The following is a 23221-nucleotide window of genomic DNA, read 5'->3' on the forward strand; positions in this document are numbered from 1 at the left end:
CCCATGGTAGCACTTTCCCCCTCCGCAAATGAACTCCCCTCCCCACCGCTGCCAGCTGCTACCCTGGCCTAGCCCCTGCCTGCCGCTGGCTGCCTTCTGCCTGGATGAGGACAGTGGCGCCTCCTCACAGGGCTCCCACTCTTGCACTCACCCCAGAGACTCCGCCACAGAGCAGCCAGCTGGAACAAAAGCCAGATAGGGGCCTCCTCTGCTGAACCCCCAAGCCCCGGGTCCCCTCCTCTGAGAATAAAACCCAGTCTTCCTCAGGGCCTGCCCCCATCCTTGGGGCTTTGGCAGGAAGGTTCCTTATCAGGTATGGCGTGGCCCACCCTCCCAAATCTCAGTCCCGCCGAATCAGCCCCTGGCACTCTCCACTCTGCTGAACTGCCTGGGGCTCCGGATAGCCCTCCGCCCGCCTACCCTCCCTGGAACGGCTGCTCAGAGCGTCTTCCTGGTGGGCGAGGGTGCAGGAGCCGCTTGTGGGCTACACGACACTAGGATGCTGAGTGGGGTGCCCCTCCCCACACCTCCCTTCTTCCCCAGGCCAGAGGCCGGCGCTCCCTGCAGGGCCTCCAGGAGGGCTGTCTCCCAGGCCCGGGCCCTGCTTGGAGCCTCACCGGGATCTTAAAGGCGTCCACAGAGACCTGGTTCTCCATGGAGTCCAGGGAGGGCCGGCGGGCGCCCGACGAGGAGTAGCTGACCGGGAAGGCCTGGGCCGGCCGGCGGAAGGTCATCTCGGCGGAGGCGATGGGCGGCTTGTGGGCATTCTTGTGGTAGCGGTGGATGCAGAAGGTGGAGAGCAGCATGGAGACGATGAAGGAGAAGAGCACGGCTGCCGCGATCACCGTGCGGCAGAGCTCATCACACAGCGGGTCTGCGGGCAGGGGTGGCTGTGAGGGACGGCGCTCCCGGGAGGGGGCCCACCGTTGGCAGACTGAGCCACCAGAAAGTGCTGCGAGCGGTGGGATGTGAGAGCAATGCACACACTCACATGGCACCCACCGTTTGGCAGGGACCGTGCCGTAGGTTTTCGCTACAGAGACTGTGGTCAGCCTCCTACACAAGGGCCAAGAGGCCCAGAGAGTTTAAGCAGCTGGCCTGAGGTCACACAGCTGACGCAGTGTGCGTCTGGGCCACACCAGCTGTGGAATGCTGCACCGAAGCCAGCTGGCCCTAGAGCGCTGGCGGAGAGGCAGAGTCCCCCCATGTGCTCCATATGTTTTGTATTTTCTTCATAAAACTGGGAGAGGGAAGGAAAGTGACTCTGGACCTAGCGTCATGCAGCAATAGCTCAAATACGAGAGAACTGTCCTTGGGCTCAGGCAGGAAATCTCCCCAGGTGCACAGGCCCGGGCCACCCATGGCACCTGCTGACCCAGAAGGCACACCTGCCTGCTCTGGCTGGGAGGGCAGGTTTCTGGCCAGGCACTGCCATGGGCCCAGAGAAGGCCCTGCACCGGGACCATCTGATGCTGAGTTATTTGGTGGGAGAACTTTCCAGCCCAATCTTTCTCATAGAACTTTGGGCAGGAAGTCGCTCTGTGGAGGCTCTGACCTAGACCTGTCTGCACAGATTGAGGAACCAAGGCCCAGAGGGAAGGAAGAGGGTCTCCTGGGTTTTACCTGCCTTCCTTCACTCACTGGGGCTCAGAGAGGTGTGAGGAGCCCTTCCCTGCCTGTGACCCCAGCAGTGCCCACCACCGACTCACCCTGGCTGTCTTCAGGCTCACAGAAGCACTTCTTCTCTTCGGGGAAACAGTTGCAGATACCGAAGCCAGCTTTTATCCCCCAGCGTTCCCCTGGCTCGTGCCCACCAATGATGCTGCCGCCCCCTGGGGACAGAGGCAGCCCACTAAGCCTCCTGGTGTGACCACACAAACCAGGACCGCCCAGGCAGAAGCATGAGAGGTCCCTCCCCATAGGATGTCAGCATGCTCAGGCCCAGGGAGGGCAGTGAGCTCTGGAATCTGGGTCTCTTGGGTAGGAATCAGCACAGTCTGCCCCGATTCAGGTCCCTGGCCTCAGCAGGTAGGAGGAGGAACCCACAAGCTGTGCAGGGCCCTTGCCAAGGTCCGCACATGGTTACTTCACAGAGCAGAGAAGGGGCAGCAGGGAGCCTGGAGAATCAGGGCTTGGGAGATGTGCTGTGTCAGCTGGCCAGGGAGACACGGGACAGTAGGTCAGAGCACCAGTCTCCAGAGTTTGGATGTGGCAGAACCCTTTGTTCAAACGAAATGTTAGAAAAAAGTCTCTGCACATAAAACTCGGGAATGATGCTGGTCTGGCTGAAGTGCGGGTGGGAGCCCCACTGGCTACCCCTAGCCATGCCCAGCTCTTGAACTTGCAGGCCCAGTGGTTGCTTACGGAGGCAGTCCTGTGGGCAGATGTTGACGTTTCTGCTCTCCACAGCGTCACAGTGGCCATCGGGGCAGGTCTTGATGCTGGGGGAGCAGGTGGAGAAGTTCCTGGTGATTCCTGGAACACACAGCAGGCCAGTCACTGCCACACAGGAGCACCCACCCTGGTCAGACGGCCAGAGCCAGAAGGGCAGCACTCCAGGGCCTCCTCGGCCAATCCTGCCCCCCTCCGGAGGAGCAAACTGAGGCCCGAGCCAAGAATCCATGAGTGGGATCCTTGTGGTAGGCACAGCTTGGACTTGCTACTGTCTACGCCCCAGCCCTGCTGTCTGGGGCCACATGTCCTGGCCTGGGACCTCCCAGGCAGAGCCTCTCTTTTCCTTGCACACCCCAAATTTGGCCCAGGGGTTCCCAAAACCCGAAGGGATCTGTGGTCCCACAGTGGCGAAGAGCCTGAGTGTCCTCGTGCTTCCCCTATTCTGCACCCTTGCACACCCTCTCTCAACATCAGGTACTACAGAGGAAGACCAGGCTCTGGACAACAGATGTGGAGAGTGGAGGGCCATCACTGTGGCCAGCAGGGCCCACAAGGACCCTGTTTCCACTCAGCCACCATTACCCCTCTCAAACGCCTGGCCGCCGGCCCCTGGCTCTGCGTGGGGCCTACCTTTGCCATCTCCCTGTCTCCACTCGCACCTGCCCGTCAGAGAGCCCAGGCCGCCACACTCCTCACACTCAGGCCGCCTCTTGCTGACTGCACAGGACAGGGGGCAGCCTGGTTCCTCGGCCACATCTGCGGATGGCAGAAAGCTGGTTACAGGGGCTGGCCTGGACCTCGTGTCCCGCTAGCATCCGGGGGCAGAGGGAAGCACTGGCCAAGCTTCTCTTCTGGGTGAGCCCAGAGGGGTGGGGGTGCCTGAGCACCAGGGCATGGGGCAGTATGGGACCCATTAAGAAAGAGGGCTGTCACCGCAGTCATGGCAAGGGGGCACTACTCGGCTGGGGTAAGTGTGGAGGGAGGATGTGAGCAGGCTAGTGCCTAGACTCAGCCAAAAACACACAGGCCCAGTTAAACCTGGATTTCAGGTAAACATGACTACTTGCTTTACGGGACTGTGTCCCTAATACTGCATGGACACCCGTGGAAGTTTGTCTTCTAAGAGATTGCAAAGGCTACGTGGGACATACTTATAACACAAAGGTGCTTGTTGCTTACCTGAAGTTTAAATTTAGCCAAGATTTCGTATTTTCTCTGGCAGCCCTAAAGCAGGTGCGCATACAGAATGGATCGGCAGCGGTGGTGGGGAGTAGTGACCATTGACTAGGTGGTCCCTTTGGGCTACGCTGCTTTAAACTTTCTCCTTGTCAACCTCCCAGCCCAGCTATGCAGGGTGCACTGCGATTCTCACTTGACAGGGAAGGAGACTCAGGCTCGGGGACGCGGCCACGAGGTGGAGGGGGCAGGGTGGGGTCCCCTCCGTGTGGGGGAAGCCCATGGCTCGGCCACACCCTGCCTGTCCTGACCCTCCACAGGGCCCTGGCACTCACATGTCCCCTCCACAGTGACGACCAGTGGGGCCTGGGTCTGCCTGCGGCTTGGCCGGTCGGCGGCCACCACTGTGTACTGGAGTTGAGAACAATCGGGCCGCTGCAGGGCTTCCGTGTCATTCACGAACAGGGTTCCCGTGGTGTCCTCGGCGGAGGTGACCACCCCCAGGACGCTGCAGTTGGCGCTGGAGAGCTGCAGCTTGTACTGCACGTGGATGCCGCTGAATTCCTGGCAGTTGTCCACGCAGACTTTCCCAATCTAGGCACGGGGCATAGGGAACGCCTCAGCCGGGTGCTGCTCCGGCCTGTGATGGGGGCTGGCAGAGTTTCTGGGTAGTCCGAGTCCTGGAGCAGCTCCCTACTGGGTCCAGGGATGACAGACACCCCCCCCCCCCAAGTCCTGGTCTTCCACATCCCTGGAACCTGCAGATCCTTCCCCCTGCCAGGCCCTGCCCTGCCCATCACACCACCGCCCACCCCAGCTCCTGGGAGCCAGAGGCCAAAGAACACAGGGCACCGAGCTTGGGTCTAGTGACCAGCTTGAAAGGAGCCTACAACCCAGCTCATTCCTCACTCACTCACTCATTTAGGCATGAAGGCCCATTCGGTCCCTCCTGCTCACCTCCCTCGCTGCCTCTGGCCAGGCCAGTATGCTTCTGGGGACCACCAGTTGCCATCCTCAGTGCACGGGGCTGGGGTACCCCACACCCTGCCTAGAATCCCTGCCCGGGGAGGCAGAGCATCGCACTGGGGCCAAGTGATTTCATGCAGCATCGCTGCCTGTACCACCCGAGCCCCAAGGGCCTGCCTGCCTGGGAGTCTTGCTGGGACCCCTGGGAAAGACAGGATGCTTCTCTGGGGGATGCCAGGCTGGCCGTCCCACTGCTGGGGCCCGGAACTGGGCAGCTGGAACTCTCTTTTTTATCCTTCGGCTACTTGAGTTAGGATGAGAGTATGAGTGGCCTAAAGCCAGAAAATCTGACTAGTCAAGTTGTGGGCGGGCAGAGGGCAGGGGTGCGGCAGGTGAGGCCCTGCCTGCAGCCCCGTAGCAGGTCCTTGCTCAGCCTTGCTCAGGTCCAGGGCAGAGCCAGGCTCCTCCACACTCAGGCCTGACACCACAACCAAACCACCTCCCGGATATCCCGGCACACCCCCATATAAAGCCTGCTTGCTTCCACTCTCCCATAGGCTCCTCCAAACTGCCCAAGGTCACTATCCTCAATTTGCAGTTATGAAGACTGGGGAGCGGGAGTGAAAGGTCACAGCAAGTCTGAGGCTGGACTGGGACTCGGTTCCCTGTGATCTTTCGAGTGTTTTGGGGTACAGGTGACTTATCCCCTGCAGTGTTTGCTCCCATTCAATACCCCCCTGAACACCCTTAGTGCCCCTCTGCCTTGTCACCTCCCACCATCCTTGGCCTCTACCTCCATGAAAGACCTTTTGTGGCAGGTCAGGGAGCTTTGATGTGTCCAAGGGTGGGGTCCTTTGTATACGGAACCTGGGTGGCTATCAGGAGTGGAGGGGGCATGGGAACAAAACACAGGAACTGGGACAAATGGAGATGGTCCTATATGTGACCTTCTGAAGAGGATGTACCCGAAGCTGCCCTATCAGGAATAAGCAATATATGAAGTCCATTGCATGCTGCAATTCCAAATAAAATCACAAAAGTCCTTAAGAGAAGTGTTCTAGAAAAAACAACCAAAATGCTAAGCACTAGTTGATATGGCGAGAAGGATCCGTCCTCTCTGCACCCCCTCTTCTTTAATGGATACTTACTACTTCACATTTTTTCCACTTCTAATTCTTATTTTCCACTTCTAATTGTTATGTACCAACAACAAACGCCAAGATAAGTTCTAGTAAATGCACTTGCAGAAGGCAAAGAGGAAGCGTTCCCCACCTTTCCCCGAAGAGGGCGCCACTGCTGACTGTTGCCTGCATTTACATACTTTTCTATTCCGTCACTGAAAACTTGTTTTCCAACACAGGGAGCCGAGTGAGGCCAGTCTTTTTACAAACCACTTTTCACTAATAATCCATCAGGAACGTTTTTCTAGGTCCCATGTGTAGACTTAACCGACACTGCTCTTATGTCTGGATGAAACACGCTTTAAAGATACCAAGAAAGCAAAGGGCCAAAGAGAGGCCCATGGAGCCCACCAACCCTGCCCATGACTCTGCCAACTTCGCCATGGCCCCAGCTTCCCTGGCCCTGTGCCCTTGGCTCCCCCGGGCCACTCCGCGTACTGGTTAGGCCAGAAGGAGTGTTTCTCATCCCCAGCCCTGCTTGCGATCTGTTAAATGGAGTGCCCCACCCTGGGGGTCCTCCACCCCTCCGTGCCCCTTGCCAGGCAGGCATGGGGGTATGGGCTCACCTGGGCAAAGCGGCGGGCCCGCCTGCTCATAGTGAAGGAGTAGGCGCTGGGTAAGTGCAGGCTGACAGGCAGCACGGTCACATTGAAATGGAGGCGGAGGACGCCCTCGCCGGGGCCCTGGAAGTCCGAGTCATTGACCAGCACAGCCAGCTGCAGGCAGCGGCTCTCCGAGATGGGGAGGCTCCGGTTGAGAACCAGCCCTGTGGGGGGAGGGGGGAGGGGCACGGTGATGATGATGTCGCTTAGGGGCCTGGGACCACCTCCCCAAGCCGCTGAGTGCCTCTTCCCAGCCACACACCCGGCACAAACACTCACGTGTGCAAACACAGACTTCACACTTGGGCCATGTGGACCACAGACTTGGCAGGTGGGGCTAAGTTGGAACCACTGTTTAAATGTTGGCTGCTGTGCTGAGCTGGATGCCGAGAGAAGCCTTCTCAGCTGGGAGATCACCTGTGTGTATGGGGTGTGTGTGTGTGTGCATGTGTATGTGTGTGTGTGTGGTATGTATGTGCGCATACATGAGATAAAGATCTATCATCACTGAGGCCCCAGGAAGACTATGCTGGCTTCCACTCCCCCGGAGAACTATCCTAACAGCCATAGCCTCCAGTGGAGCCCTGGACTGCACAGACCCCCAGTGCCCAGAGCCTGCCCACCTCTGTATCTACTGTGTGTTGTGCTATGGTTCTAGTTTTACAGAGACGGAAGGACAGGTCTGAGGAGGTTTTGGTACACGTGGTGTATGGAATGAGTGCACCTAGCACGGATGACATTTTCCTTTATACAGGGCAGGAGACCCTCAAAGCCTCAGTGGGGGTGGGGAGGATGAGAAACAAACAGGATCGGTCCAGGCAGAAAGGAGTAACAGTACCAGCGATTCTGGAATCCCTCAGAAGCAGATCCCAAATCAAGGATTCAAGTGCCAGTCAGGTATTTGGAAGGTGATCCCAGAAAACACGGGCCGGAAGGTAGGGGAGGCAAGGCAGCTGATGAAGATGCCCCATCCCGCAGGTGAACACAGTGGGCCCCTGGAGCTCAGTCCTGTGGTACATTCCAGAAGCCAGACAGGACAATCTGTGCAGAATCCTCTGGCTCAAACACACAAGAGCTGCTATTGTATACTAACCCCTGTTAGTAGAGAGCTGTGGGGACAAGGGAGAAATAATCCCCAGGCACTTGGGTCCCTCGGGGATTGCAAAGCAGAGGCCAGAGGAAGGCCTTAGGCAATGACGTCTGTGTTTGTAGTGGGCAGTGAGTCCTGGCATGGTCAGCATGGGAAGTGTGGTAGGGCCCTACCAAGGTCTGCCAGGAGGCAGTTCAGGAAGAGAAGAAAGCCTATAAAAACCCACCAAGGTGGCCAAGGTGAGCCCAGGAGAGACAAGGAAGGGCTGGGTGGAGAGGAAGGCTCTGCGGCCTGGGGCTTGGAACACCAGGACAAGGGTCTGCGGGTGTAGGGTGCTGCGAGAAGAGTGGGCTGCCGGCTCCCTAGGGGGCCCAGCCAGGCCAGGCCCAGCCCCTCCCCCTCTTACTGTAGTCATGCACAGTTGCCCGCACGAAGCTGCCGTTGGCCTGGGCCAAGGTCTCGTTGGGTGAGTGCTCGATGCGGAAAGTCTGCAGGGCCCAGGTGTCCCCTGGCAGTAGTGTGCTTGTGTACCGCCTCAGCAGCTCCCCAGAGGCTGGCACCACGTCTGCATCGAAGACACGCATTGTGGCCACCACGGTGCCCTGTGGAAAACAGTGGGTGTCAGTCAGAGTTGGTGAGAGGGACTCCGCAGAGACCCTGCAGGCTGGGACCTCAGGAGGACACCCACCCCACAGGTGGACAGAGGATGTGCAGTCAGAGCCAGCTCCAGGGACAGACTGGCCTATGTTAGAGTTCCTGTGGGCTCCCATGCCAGTCTGGCCCAGTTGCCCTCCCTGGGCCGCTGTGCCTCTGGTATGATAGGCACCTGCACACTTCCTGTAAGGATGGATTAAAGCAGATGCCCAGGGGCTCTACTGATGGGCTTCACCAGCTCCCACGGAGAACAGCAAGCTGGGCCCCACAGGGTCGAGTCAGCTCACTGTCACATAGTGATAGATGGCAAAGCCAGATCTAAGCCCTGGTGTCCACCAGAACATTCTCCAAACACCTACATACCAGGCTGGAGGGGATCACAAGGTAAGTTCTGAGCAGTCACAGGGCATCTTTGCTTTTGTCACTGACCAGACTCCTTGTTGTCACCCCAAAGTAGCCCTTTCTAGCTTATGCGATCTTTACCAATGAGATGTGCTTTCCTCCCGCCCGCCCATCCACCAAACTAGCATCTGGGGTGTTCAGAGACCCAGGCAAAACCACGGATCTGCTACTGCACCCCTGGCCGGCGGGCTGCAGGACGGCCCAAAGCCCAGCAGGTGGCAGTCACGCTCTACCTACGCAGACCAGAGCGAGGGTGGGCCGAGGTGGGCGGGGCTGTGCTGGAAGATCCCAGCTGGAGCCACTCCCTGGTCTTTTTGCGTGGCCTGGCTCCACCCTCCCTGAGTCTCTGGACTCTCCAGTGAAGGCTGACAGCGGAGGGAGGGCTCTCCTGGAAGCTGTCCCCTCCTGGGGGCAGCACCGCTGTACCCACACACAGCAGCAGGTGTGCCCTGGAACCTGATGCACATCCTTGGCCTTGCTAGCCTGGTCAGACACGTGGTAGGCATCCAGGGTCCCCGGACACTTGTCAGGGGCCAGCTGGACTCACCTCCTGTCTCCTCCTCAGCTACCCTGGAGACAGGCAGAAAGCCCCAACACATAGCTGGGCAGACAAACGAAAGACACATGGCTGGAGGGATGTTCAGCCGTATGGCAGGATGGCTAGACGGGCAGCTGGGTAGACCAAGGAATAAGTGGTGGCCGGAGTGGCAGATACACAACAGACGGACGACAGACAACAGACAAGCACGGTGGTGGTAGACAGGCACCTCCTTCCTCTTGAACTCCACCACAGCGCTGGCGGTGTCGAAGCCCCCGAGGAAGGTGGGCGCCGAGTCGTCCTCATCGTACACGGTCACAGGGAAGGGCACCATCACCACCTGCTCCTTGTGCGTGCCAACGTGCACCGTGCACGCAGCCACCAGCTCGTACTTCTCCCGCAGCTCGCGGTCCAGGGCCCAGCGCGTGCTCACCTCCAGGCTGTCCGGGGCGCAGCGGAAGGGCAGATTCTCACCTACACACCAAGCAGACCAGGTACCCCAGTGTGACTCCCGGGCCCGGGAGCAGGGTAAGCTGTGTTTTTCAAGGGGCCCGCCAGGAGTAGCTGCAGGGGAGGATGGCCTCTGGCAGGTCAGAGTTGGGGAGCAGGATGGCCCTGCCGAGCTCTTTCTCGGCTCCAGATTGTAAGGGGAGGGGGCACAGAGCTCCATGCATTGGTTTGCAGTGATGGCTGGGCACTAATGAGCTTACCTGGGCCTGCCAGTTTCACTAGTGCTGATGGGGGAAGCTCAGGGAACCAGAAGGCCTGCCTCACGTCCTCACCCTGATGACCTAGGGAGGGCTGCTCCCATCTCTTCCCTAACCTTGCCTCCCTTGGTGGGGATGGGTGGGGTGGGAGAGCCGGGAATACCAGCTCAATCAGACTGCACGACCAGAGATCCAGCACCCAGCATTGGCCGGCTTTTGAAAAAAAAAAAGGCAATTTCAAAATTATGGAAATAATATATGCTCATTTTAGAGAATGTGAGAAATAAGGCCACTATTCCACCATTTGAAAACAAACGGTGGGCATTTAGTGGGTAATCTGAAGTTAACACACAAATATTTCCAGCTGCCTTCTTTGCACCCCCACTTTACACCTCCTGGCTGTGTGATCCCAGACTGGTTGTCCCACCTCTCTGTGCCTCTGTTTCCTCACCAGAAGACGGGCTAGATGAAGGCTAACAGGCCTGCTCCTCACCAGGCCCTGTGGTTTGGGCAGTGACTGGTGTATCTTCCCACAACCTGCTGAGGGGAAGACCAGTCACGATAGCACACTTTTCAACCCAAGCTTGCCCTGAAATTCATCCTCCACGAATAATTCAGAAAAGGGAGATGCTGACAGCTTGAAGGTCAACACTGACCGCCCCCACAGCCAACCGTGGGAGAAGGCAAATGTCCCTCTGTCCCTCACCTCAGAGCCACATATTATGCGTGGATTACATATGGGAAATGTTTATCACATAATGTTTCTCTCTGTTGTTTATGGTTACAAAAACATGCTCAACCAAATTTAATGAGGTACTCTTCTTGAGGAAGGGCAGCCTGCTGAATCTGACATTTGGCTGACAATCTTGCCCAAAGACATGTATCCCTGCTGCAGGGCAAAGGTGAGGATGCTGGGGGAGTGCATGGCTCCTTCTCTTCCTTCACTGAGATTTTCTTCAACGTCGTGACCATGTGTGTGTGCGATAAACTTGGTGTGAATCCAGGTTCCACTGCAGCCTACCTTCTCTGTCCTAGTTCTTTGCTTCTGAGTATTTCAGTGGCGCCTCCTGTCATCCGGCTGCTCAGGTGCCATCTCTCACCTCCACTGGGCTTCACCCCCTGGCCCACCCTTGGCCGGCCCGCCCTTGGCCGGCCTCCCCATGGCCATCGTGTGGCCAGGTCTGCTGCTCTTGCAGCTGCTGAGGCAGAATCCTGGAACCACGTAGGCTCCCCTCTTTCCCTCAACACCCACAGCCAACACATCGAGAAATCCTGCTGGATCTTCTTTCAATATATGTCCGGAAGCCACCTTCTCCTTGCTGCCCTGTGGCTTTCACCCTTCTTTCAGTTTCCAGCCTGCTGCTCAGGGATTTCCCAGCCTCCTGTTTCCTTGCTGCTATGCTACGCTGCCCTGAACCAAATCATTCCTAGCATGGCAGCCAGAATAATCCTTTAAAGGTAAGTGAGGGCTTGTCCATGCCGCCCCCTACAAGCCTTCCACAACTCCCCAGCCCCTGAAGGGGAAACCCTTAGGAACTTCTCTGTCTTCATGGGCCTCCGCTCTCCCCACCCCAGCTACCCAGGGGTCCCACCGCAGTGATCTCTACGGGGCTAGCCCAGCTGGCCTGGTGTCCTCCCACCTTTGCTCCAGCACTCCCCTCCCCAGCCATGAGACAGAAGACTGTGGTCTCCACCATTCCACATCCTGGGAGATTTACTTCCCAAATAGCACGTTCCAGAGGCCACCCCAGGGGAATGGAGGCTCCAGGCAGGCAGGATTTTGACTTGTTTAGTTCATGGTCACATTCTTAGCCCCCAGAACAGTACTTGGTTCATGACAGACACACTATAATATTTCTGGACTATTAAATGAATGAATGAGTGGTATGGTTGGTGAGTAAACCAGATGGCTCATGTCAAGGGCTGGCAGGGCTGTGCCTGGCACACAGCAGACGCCGGGGCGGGGAGGTGCTCCGAAGCCAGCACTCACCTTCTAGGAGCCTGTAGGACACGCTGATGTTGGGGCAGAGGAATTGCACAGGCAGCAGCCGGAACTGGTGGAAGGTGCCAGGAGGCCTGTTCTCTCTGATGCGGAAGGAGACGCCTGTCTCGGGAAAGCAGAGCTCCCGGGGTTTGAGGGAACTGCAAGCCGGGAAGGAGGTGTTGATGAAAGAGAAGTACACCCGGGCGCAACCTGGCCACTGGCACTCGCCCTCACGCAGGGACGCAGACGACAGGAAGACCTGGAGGTAGATGGTGAGCACGGGGAAGCCGCCATCTGCAGAGAGAGAGGTCAGGCCTGGTGGGGCACCAGCCACACCCACGGGTGGTGGGGAGTGGAATGGGGTAGGACCAGTCCCTTCCATTGTCCACAGGGCTCCACTAGGCTCTCGACCCTGGCTGGTCACCTTCCCCTTGCCCCAAACTGCCCTAGACCCAGGGTCTTTCTCTGCTTCAGGGTCCCATGGTTCTGCTTCCTCTGCCTGGGGTGCCTCACAGGCCCGCCTCTCTTGTCATTCAGGTCTCAGCTCAAATACCTCTCCCTCAGATGCTCTGAGCACTGGGGCCTATTGTGCCCCCATGTCTCCCCACCAGCCTCTAGCACATCATTGCCCCTATCAGAGGGGTGCCCTGAGTCCCAGGTCTAACCAGGTAGGGCACTTCCCTGGCTGGCTCCTATGCATGTGGGGGCTCCCCAGCCTCCAGAACTTGTCCTTGTGGAACGCCTCTGTGGAGACACACCCACGGCCAGACTTTCTGAGTGCCTGGAGGGGGGATTTCCAGCAAACTCCATCACAGAGAATTTCTCCAACAAGGTCTGATTCTCTTCAAGAGTGATCGGTACTCTTCCTGGGCCCTCTCCCTCAGCCCTAGTGTAGTGGCTTGCTACCCTGCATTTGCTCTTCCCATATTCACCAGAATTCTGCTTCTTCCTAGCCCTCCCTTGGTGCTTCAATCCCCGGTTGTAGCTAATCATTTTCTATACGAAACTGCCCTGTTCCAGTTACTATGTGGTTTTTCTCCTGACTGGACTTAACAGGCGCATCATGAACAGAACAAGCCTCCTAGGAAACGTGGACCCTCGACAAACTCCACTCAGCCTTTACCCCCGGAAACATAGTTCAAGGTCCCCATGCGGGACTGGGATGGAGATGGCAGCAACTAAGTACAAGCAGAACCAAGACCCATCTGAGATGCCATCTCCGGAACTGGCGGTGCCCTTGTGGCGGGCTCTGTCATGACCTTGGCTTTCCTTGGATGACAGGGCGCATTCATTCTGCCTTCCTGGGCAGTGCTGCATTCATAGGCATGCCATGGGCCTCTTGCCCACATGAGGGGGTTCAGGGCTGGTGTGAGGGTGCAGTGAGGCCATGTCTTTGAAGGAGATGGTTGGAGGTGGGGAGCTATTGGGTGTGTGATCACCATTTTGTGCCATAAGGCAGAAAGCGGCTCCTCATCCCAGTATCAGGGTCACATGTAGTTTCTCCCTGCTCTGACCCCTGCTCTGAGGAGGCTGGCCAGTCTCCCTTCCATACTTTCCTCCACACTTTCCTCCCTGGCACCAGGCCTGAGTCCCCACTGGGTACCAAAGGCAGCTTGATGCTGATGGGAAGACAAGCTTTCCACAGAACTGCTACTTCTCCAGAAAGTTCCAGATCATTCCCTCAATCAAAACTTTTCAATTTTTCTAGCCCCCTCCCCACTTAACCCTTCTCTTGTAACCCTAAGTCCTGTTCACCCAAATGGAAAAGGCTTCTAAGTCCAGCACGGGGTCCTTTCCAGTCCAGGCCTTTCCAGGGGTTCTCCCAAATCCCAACAGACTCAGAAGGCCCAAGGGTCATCAGCGGCCCCCAAACTCATCCTGGTGTCCTGGCCAGGCTGGACACAGAGGCAGGCAAGCCTCACCTCACCCTCCACCCTCACGCCACAGGGATTGCACAGGAAGCGCCCTCTTGAGTGTGGGTGTGACGTGGGCTGTGGGAGGAGAAGACAGGGTTGGGGAGGGGGGTCAGGCGGCTCACTTACTGCGGATGCTGAGCCTCTCCCAGGCACTGTGGTCCAGGCTCCGGTTAAGGTAGAGAAGGCCTGTGTCCTCCTCGATGCGGATCCAGTCGTTCTCCTGCAGTCTCGCACGGTAGGCGATGCCGTAGAGGTGCTGGCCCAGCCGGAAGCTGGGCACCTCCTCGGGGGCGTCCCGCAGGGCGTGGACATAGAGCAGGGGCATGCCAGCCGGCTGGTCCACATACAGTTTCTCCCAGTAAGCGTCCCTGGAGAAGTAGAGTCCCAGCGGAGCTGCAGAAAGCAGGGAGGTGTGTGATGGAGGGAGGAATGCGACACCCGGAACAGGTCTCCCAGGCAGACCAGCACTCTCCAGCCGCTTTATTTCCCACTTTGGATCCCCCCACATTTACTAGCTTAAGATTCCAACCTAGTGTAAGTAACAGTGCAAAACTACAGGCAAGTTCCTTGTTCTGAAATTACGAGAGAGATCTCACCCTCCAGGATTCACAGCATTCAAGACTTTCACACCCAAATAAAGAAATAATAAAATTCTGATCTTACTAGGACATTCTCACCAGTAGTTCCAGTAATGTCAACACACACACCTATCTGTGGGGCAAAACACAAGCTGCGAATGGACTGCCTTAAAACAGAAGAAAAGAGAGGAGGACTACAAAACTACTATAAAACACTTGCAAAATCGTTCGCAATCACCCAAGTTTGACAAGTATGTGAGCCACACAGAGCTGGGAGTGACTCAGGTTTCTCAGAAAATTGCCTGGATCCCCAGCTTTCATGTGCGCACGACTATGCCAGACAAGCAGGGCAGGCAAGAGTCACCAAAAATGAACCAGGGCACTTGACGGATTTATTCATTCCTAAGATTTATTTATTTATTTGAGAGAGAGTGTGTGAGAGAGAGATCGTGAGGCATGCATGTTGGGGGGAGGGGCAGAGGGAGAGAATCTTCAGGTAGATTCCCCGCTGAGCGAGGAGCCTGTACTGAGGCTTGATCTCTTGACCCACGAGAAAATGACCTGAGCCAAAACCAAGAGTCAGACACTTAACCAACTGAGCCACCCAGGCGCCCCGAACCAGGGCTCTTTATAAGAGAAACACACCTTTAAAGTTAAACATACTCCTACCATTTGACCCAGAAATCCTACTGAATTTATCCAAGAGAGGAGTACATACGTCCATCAAATGACTCATTCACAAATTCACACAGCCGAGAGTCACACAGCCGAGAACTCGAAACAGCCCAGATGCCCTTCAGCGGATGAGTGGACAGGCAAAGGGTGGTTTTCACACCACGAAATCCTATGCAGCAATAAAAAGGTATGAACAGTTGATTGACACAACAACCTTGAAGGATCTCACAGACATCGTGCCAAGCAGAAGAAGCCAGGCAAAAAAGAACACACATGGCATGATCCCAGACTAATTTTAGGTTAACAGAGAGCAGGCTGGAGACCTGTGAGGGGTGGGGGGAGGCAAAAGACTAGGAAGGGCAGGAAGGAATGTTCCGGGGGATGTAAAGATTCCACATCCGGATAGCAGCGTGGGTCACATGTGCACATACGTTTGCTGCCAATGTACAGATAAGAGCTGTATATTTCAACTTCTGTAAATTTCCCCTGAAAACCTAATCACCAAGGGACTGTGGATAGAGCTCTGGTTGCCACCAGGAAGAGGATATGGACCATGGTCTCACTGGGTAAGCCCATTCATTACTCTGCTGACTTCGTGTAAGTTCAATATTTTTCATGATAAAAAGTTATAAAAAACAGTAAGAGTTTTCAAGAAGGTGGATAATTAGGCAAACGATGCTGGAAAAACCACTAAAACTCTGCAAATACCCTATAGCAGTAACCAACACACAACACAAACATTAGAAATGCCCACGTATTCACTCACATTGAGCCAATTTCTCTTTTCAATCAGCTTGTCCACCTATACCCCACTCTGCTCACAGCTGTTGGGGTGAGCAGCCCGGCCAGTCTGCACCAGCAGAGGATACCCCTGGTACCACCTGGGTCCTCAAGGACACATCTGGGTAGGGGAAACAATCCATTGCCAACCGGAGTCGGGTAAGACCGCAGGGGAGCCCTTTCCAAATCCCAAAGCAGTGAAACAGTCAGTGAACAGGAAGGCTGCCACACTGGGGGATGTTTTTCAGGATGACTTCAAAAGGCAGCCAGACTGTGAGGGAAGCATGCACTTGGCCTGGTCTGCTCTCTGCCAGACAGGCTTGGGTTGGGAAGGAGCAAGGGGGAGAGGGATGGAGAGGGAAAGAAGGAAGTGGGAAAGAGAGAGAGAGAAGGGAGGGAGAGAGCTGCTCTGGTCAGAGCCAAAGGCCTAGCCCTGTGCACCCCATACTCAACACAGAGATGGAAGGAAGCAGGGGTGGGGGAATGACCACACTTATAATGTGGCTGGAAAGACCACACTGGAAAGCCCTCGTGAGAGAGGTGTCGCTGGAGTGGGACCTAGAAGTACCTAACCCCTGTGGTTGCAGTTCAGGGAGGAATAGGCCAGGACTTCTAAGGAGCCTGCCTTGTGCTCTGAGGTGAAGTTTCCTGGGGGAAGGGTCGGCTCCAAAGTGTCACACCAGCTGCCATTCAAGGGGAAGGCAGCTAAAGGAGCTCCACGAAGTCGCACTGGGGAATTCTGGGGAGGGAGTGCCAAGACCACGCCTCCCCCATCCTGGCGTCTCGGTGGCAGACATGGGCAGGAGCTGGGTGAATGCCACCCTTCTCTCCCTACACCTTGCCCCCTGGCCCAGGAGGATGGATGTTCTCAGATGCACTCAGGGCTGACCTCCATGGGATTTAGCAGCTGATGCTCCCAGGGACAGGAAGCAGCTCCCAAGGCTGGCCTCTTGCTGCCCCTGTTCAAGGGCAGCTGATGGCACCAGCGCAGGGCTGAGTGGAGTGATGGGCCATGGCTGAGCGGTCCTCTGAGGGTCCCTGCTCTCCTGGGATCCATTCCAGAGGCTCGCATGTCCCAGCAGAGGCACTCACGCTCCCCACAGTGTGGAGCCCCAAAGAGGACCCTACCAACTCATCAAGTCATGACTCAGACAAAGACAGGAATGCTCCCTGTCTGTGGGTGAGGAGACACCCACAGGGAGGGAACAGCGGTCGGGGAGTCCCCGATGGGGCTTGGCAGCCACCTCCCACCAGGACTGTGCCAGAGCCTGCTCTGGTCTGCCCGGCAGGGTAACTCCTGGCTCGCTCTCCTCAGTGGGGCCATCCAGTCTCCCCCACAGAAATCTGATACTATAGGGGCTTCCAGCCTGTGGCAGCATCCCAGCGTGGCCAAGTTGCGGAAGACAGGCTCAGAAGGGGGATTGGAGCCAGGCCCAGCACTGCAGCTCCACCAAGGGCCCAAATCATGAGCAGCAGCTGAGCTTGTCCTCCAAAATTCCATGAAGGTTCCACAAGTCAGAGCATCCAGTAAGAGCTCTAGGGAAGGGACTGAGCCGGGGGGCTGCTAAGGAAGGTGACACCCACTGCCCTATGGACAGGAAGAATGACTCTCTTTTCCCCTGACCATGTCCTGCCCCCACAACCTTCGGAAGGGGCTGGCCCCCTGCGGCCCACTGTCGCCTCTCAAAGGTGGAGTGTGGGGTGAGCACAGCCCGGCCAGGTGACTCTGGGAGGCAGCACAGCACAAGGCCAATCCCCCCACGCACACACACCGACCTTCTATCCTCTCCACAGCCCCAGACAGAGGCACTGTCAGGACCACTGTTCTGCAAACAGACACTGAGGCAGAAAGAAAGCCATTTGTTTGCTCAAGGGCACACACACAGACGGCAAGAGAACTGGAATCTGCAAGGCAGGCTTTCTAGAAAGGTACCCCCTTCACCAGCCCACTCATCTCCCGGGGCCCCTACAGTTGCTGTGCTCTTGATCCCCAGCGGACCAGAACTGTGCCCCTACTGAGGTAGCCCTGTGTGGTGGGACACACTTTGTTCCCCGCAAAGCCCTGAGCATCAGTGACCGAGGCTCCCTGCAAGTCAGCAAAACAGCTCGAGGGGGAAGGTGGTCCTGATGACTCACCATCTCTCTGGGCAGCTTGGCATTTCCAGGCACAAAGAAAGAGGAGAGACTAACTCCCAGGAGCCTCACAGGGTGGTGGCGAGGGGCAGCCTGGGCTTGTGACAGTGACACCAGCTAAGGAGGGGGCTCAGTCACGACGGGAGCCGCCAACCTCCTCTCACCCTGGCAGAGGGGCACGCGCCGACCACTATGATCTTGAGAGGCTGCCGTTGGGCCTCAGCTCCCAGAGCTGCACGCGGTGCTGCCGGGTCCACAAGACTAGACACAGACCAGGGCAGCCCGTGTCTTCCAGAGCCCGTGTCACCAGGCCACCAGCTTTCCTTGGTGTGCCTGACCCCCTCCACAGAGAGGTGAGGTCTGCGTTCTTGCCCCCAGCGGTTCAGCGAGGGCACATCGCATGTCAACAGAGCTCACATCCTGAGAGGCAACCGCTAGTGCTTTCTCTCAGGACACACATCACTGGCCCCGGTCAGCAGAGTAGAACCAAGAACTTGGCTGTTCTTGGAGCCACTGTGGAGAGGGACTTCTGGGGTGACTCTGCTGACATCTGAAGGTTGCAGAAGACAGGCCTTGTCAGGGGGAGAAGCTCTACCCACAGCACCCCACCTGCCGGGTAGGCAAGAGCAGCTCCAGAATTGGGCTCCCTTCTGGGAGAGCCTCCTTGACTGCACACACTTTCGGTGGTACAGGGCCTGGGAGGTAGGATGGCCTGAGCTCCCAGAGCTCCCCACCCCCAAGCTGGTGCAGTTCCCACCACGCAGATCATATGCGCAGGAAAGAATGGGTCCTGCCTGCTCTCATCTCACAGAGTCCAGCCCTACGGGATCTGTGTGGGGCCCAGTCGATTGCTGCCAAAAGGGATTTGTGGATTGGGCAATGATTGTGAACAGAAACAGACTTAAAGGCACTTAAATACCTTCCAGGTGGTCCCTGTAGCCAGGCATGGCTCCCTTAATGCTCCTCAATGTCACAGACCCTTCTAGATGGAAAAACACATAGTCCAAGGCAGGGAACCGAGGAGGTGGGTGTGGGGCCGGCCTCAGGTGGGGATAGCCTGGGCAGTCCCAAAGGGCCCCACACTTGGTTTAATGCTCTCATGTCACTGTTTCGAAATTCTTCACAACCTAGAACAAAGCGTCCACCTCATCCTCCTACACTGGGCCCCACAAATGATGCAGCCAATCCTGGCAGGTGGATGAGAAGAGCCTGGGATGGGCCCCTGGGGCCCACTTCTATGGGGCTGTGTAGCCCCTGCAGTCTGCTGACCTCTGCTGCGTCTCAGTTTCTCCAGCGGCCAATCAAAGGAGGGATGCTGGGGAGAGGAGTGGCCAGAGCACGTCGAAGACATGCCTCGCCTTTGCGCAGGGATTATATGAAGCTCGTGCTTTAGAGTCACAGGTGCTATGTGTAGATCCCTTTGCCACCCCATTTCCCAGTTCAGAACACTGAGGCTGGGAGGTACGAAGCCTTACCCAGGTGAATCTGCTGGTGGTTCTGAGTCTCAGAGTTTGGAACACTGGCAAACAAAGTGGCACGGGGAGTCAGGATGAGGGCAGATGCTAAGCCCACAGGAGGCTCACTGCTGGCACCTGTCTGCCAGGAAGGGCTGTGTGGACTATGGGCTCCGTCCTGCCTCTGTTGCAAGATGCCGCTTGGGCAGGTAACAGAGCAGAACTGGCAAAGCCTTCCCCATCCATACCTTTCACTTCTGAATGCCTTGGGGTGCCAGAATCCTTCCCCATGCCCAGTCCACAGTTTCTGCCTGGAGAGGGTTGGCCCGTGTCACCCCCCGGTGGCAACCCGTGGTCCTTGTGGCTCAGGTCGCCCCTCGGACACCATGCTGAGGGGCGAGGAGCTGGCCTTTCCTCACAGCACAGTGGGTCCTCTGCAGCTCATGGGACCCCTGTCCAAGGCTCAAGTCACTGCTCACGTTCAGAGAGACCCTATCTGCTCCCACCCTGCCAGACCCCAACAGGGAAAAGGTGTAGAATGAACTTTGACAGGGTGAAGTGCAGTCTTGCTCTGAGCTGGGCCTCCCCTGATGTCTCGTTTACGAGCAGATCCACTATGGGTGCCTGCCAGGTGGGAGCCCTACTGGCTGCATTCAGTGCACGCTGTCACCAGGCCACGGTTTTGCCTTTACCTGGGACCATTCTGTAGCCTGCAAAGGTTGTTTCCAATGCTCCACATTTGGTTGGCATATTTATTTGGATTTGGGTGCAGATGGAACCAGGCCCTTACCCCCCACTCCCTCTCTTTCATTCGGTGTTTCACAAGGGCACATGTGCTTGCACACACTTACACGTGCGCTCTTGCACACACTCTGTCCCGCGTGCGGACACCCTCCTGCCCACACTGGATCCTGAGCTGCTTCCCTGCCGTAAGCAGGAAGGGGAGCCTCATCGGGTGGGAGGGACGCTGCTGGTGGTCAAGGGCCCTGCTCCTGCTTCTGGCAGCTCGCCTTGGCTTTTTCAGGATCCTGCTGCCCCGGGGCAGGGAGGAGCAGAGAGGTGTGGGGACAATTCACATGCTCCATCCCATCCGCCTGCCCAAGGCTCATAGTCCCTTGGTGCCTGCACAGCCCACACATGAGTCTAGTGATCACCTTCCCGCAGACCCATCCAGAGCCTTGGCTCCCCTGTGCCCTGGAGGGTTGTCTCCAGCCCATCCTGAGGCTGCAGGCCAGCCCCGGCCCAAGCAACCCCATCTTCTCCATGAGCTGTGGGCTGCTGCCCAGCTCCGCCAGCAGGCTCTGATCACAGCCTGGCGTGGCGGTGGGGGGGGGGGGCTTTCCCTGGGGGCTCTCAGCCTGAGCTGGCCCATGGAACTCCCCGGTGCCCACTGTTGTTCTCCCAACATGTAGCTTTGGAAGTTATGTGATCCTCTCCTGTTTCAAGGGCTGGGTGACCGCAGAACCCTCAGTGAGCCCGCACTGACTCACACGTCTCTCCTTCACATTCTCACTCTCTCACACGCACATGATTACACAGCCACTCACGCCCTCGGGCTTCCTTGGTGTACAGCAGCGTGGCGTAGCCAGGTCCCCCCTGTGGGCTCACCGGCATCAGCTCTCTGGGGTCCTGGCCAGCCCTGGCCATCGGGGCCACTCGAGGATCACCTGAGCTGCTTCTGCCTTCCCTGTCCCCCCTCTGCAGTGGCTGTGCTGCTCTGTGACCCTGCCAGTCCAGATCTGGACAGGCACTTCCCGGCCAGGCGCCCTCGGCCTGTCTCCCCAGCTCAGGGCCTGTCCTCCCCGCTGCTACAAGGGCCTGGTGAGTCGCACTCAACACAGCACATAGTCGCCCTGCTGTGGAAAGGCCAAGAGCCCCCAACAACTAAAAATGTCCTAGGACTGCAACATGGAAGCTGGAATTCAGAGCTCCTAAGGAAGAAAAAAAAAAGCGCAACGGTAGGATGCAAGAATGGGGTGGGGCCAGGGCCTGCCTGCACGTGTGTGCAGGGCAGTCCCCTCCTGCAGAACCCGCACGCTGGACAGCCCCAGCTCCTGCCCCTGACGAGCGCCAGACCGTGTCGATGACAGTTTTATTATAAGCCAGCAGAACCTCCTCAACAGACGATTTCCTAATGCCATCATCTTTGCTGGGAATGGGAAACAGACCCCACCGACTTCTCCCCAGGGACGGCCCCTCCCCTGCAGGCCAGCTGTCCCGGTGGGGGGTCCCTCCCCCCTCCAACACCAGCACTGGGCACGACCACCCTCCCAGGACGTCCACAGCACGGCTCCGCCCCTCTGGCACAGTCACGGTTTCTCTTTGCTCCAGCAGCATATCTGATACACGCAAACGCGCCGTGCAGGACACTTACTCGGAGAATGAATCCCACAACCAACCCCCCTGGGCGCGTGGCCGACCCTACCGGACACCTGGCCCTGCTGCTGCCCCTCCCGGGTCCCCACCTTCCCCCTCACCCCACTCACTTTGAACAGGAACCTGGGGCTTGGGTTTCTCTTGCCTTTTCTTAAATTGTTTTTTACATAAGCCTTCTACCTCATTCCTGGAAGGTACCTTTGCTGTGTAGAGAATTCTGTGGCAAAGTTATTTTCTCTCAGTCCTTCAGAGGACTTTTCTGTTGTTGCTGCTGCTTCAGAGAACTCTGTACCCGTTCTACTTGTCACTCCTTGGTATCCTCTTCTCTCTGGCTGCTGCTAGGACCTCCTGTCTTTGGTGCTCTCTCCGGTTGCACTACGATTAGCCAGCCTGCCCATCTCCTGTGCGGGTTTCCTCCCCCTTGGCAGCCCTCTGAATGGTGGAAGCTCCTTGTTCTCTCTCCCTGTTCCCTCCAAGCAAACAGCAGCCAGTCCCACGGCACTCATACCCCGTGTTCGTGAGCCTCTGTGCTCATGTCTGCCACGTTTGCCAGCCCTGACCTCATCCTCAGTGCCAGGCGTGAATCTCCATCATCTTGCTCCAGCCCCTCCCACGTCTCAGTCCACTTAGAGGAGGACCTCGACCACCCAGCCCCGCCTGCTTCTCCCACCTGCCCGCCCCAGTCAGGGTACCAGCCACACCACTGCTGAGGCCACACAGCTCAGACTCGTCCTGAGCCCACACACCTCAGTCTCGTCCTGAGCCCTTCCATCTTCCACCCCTTCCAGCAGAGCAAACACAGGACGCCTTCTGCCATCCCCAGTCCAAGCCACCATGCTCCCGCTCCCACACCTCCCTCACCTGCATGAAACCACACTGCTCAAGGGGACTTTCTGAGCCCACTCTTAACCCCACAGTCCGCATGTACAGAACCACCAGGGTCACTCGGACCACATCACCCTCTGCCTGAAGCCCTGTATTAACTGCTCACTGCTTGCAGAATAAAACACAGCTCCTCACCAGGGCTGAGAACCCAACTGTCCTCCCCCCAGCTCACCTCCTTCCCACTCTCTTGGGCACCCACATTGCAGGCACATCAGCCAACTCACCACTATGAGCTGAAAGAACAGACGTCATAGTGAGTGGCCCAATGAAGGCAACAGTGAAGGAGCAAACCAATAAACACATGGTTTCACGAAGTGGGGGAGGGGGGTGCACTGGAGACTTTTGCGAAATGGTCCAAATTTGGGATAGGTGTGTGGAGCTAAGATTCTCTGGTTTGGTCTGATGGGCACTGAGAGCCGCAGGTGGAGAAGCAGCAGTAGAATGAGCCAGAAGAGCCACACAGATACCCCTCCTGTCCTCACAAGCCTCGTGAGGGACGTGTAGACTCGTCTAGGGCATGAGGCATCTCGGTGGGGGGGGGGGGGGGCGCTGAGCAAATAGCCCCCAGGCTGAGAACAAAACCTTGGATCCCTGCTCAGGAAATGACCTACTGGTGACGAAGATGAAGATGTGGCCAGGATGTGTGTGCTCACTTACAAACATACACATGTGTGTGCGTGCAGGGTCTCCCTGCCATCGCTACTCTTTGTCTCAGTGGGAGGCTCTGCTT

At 57.2% G+C, this 23221-nt stretch overlaps 1 protein-coding gene across 1 annotated transcript in view; it reads right to left on the reverse strand.

The window, feature by feature from the left end:
• RET (ret proto-oncogene) overlaps window positions 1-23221 on the reverse strand; it is a 51069-nt gene that overhangs the window by 14984 nt on the left and 12864 nt on the right. Inside the window, exons 2-11 of the mRNA XM_046027360.1 lie at window positions 13737-14003; window positions 11701-11988; window positions 9233-9477; window positions 7816-8011; window positions 6284-6483; window positions 3906-4164; window positions 3025-3150; window positions 2365-2475; window positions 1710-1832; window positions 618-874 (exon numbers count right to left, since the gene is read on the reverse strand). Coding sequence (XP_045883316.1) covers window positions 618-874; window positions 1710-1832; window positions 2365-2475; window positions 3025-3150; window positions 3906-4164; window positions 6284-6483; window positions 7816-8011; window positions 9233-9477; window positions 11701-11988; window positions 13737-14003 — 2072 coding nt within the window. The remainder of the gene's footprint in view (window positions 1-617; window positions 875-1709; window positions 1833-2364; window positions 2476-3024; window positions 3151-3905; window positions 4165-6283; window positions 6484-7815; window positions 8012-9232; window positions 9478-11700; window positions 11989-13736; window positions 14004-23221) is intronic.

This window comes from Meles meles, chromosome 13 (assembly GCF_922984935.1).
Source record: "Meles meles chromosome 13, mMelMel3.1 paternal haplotype, whole genome shotgun sequence".
NCBI lineage: Eukaryota > Metazoa > Chordata > Mammalia > Carnivora > Mustelidae > Meles > Meles meles.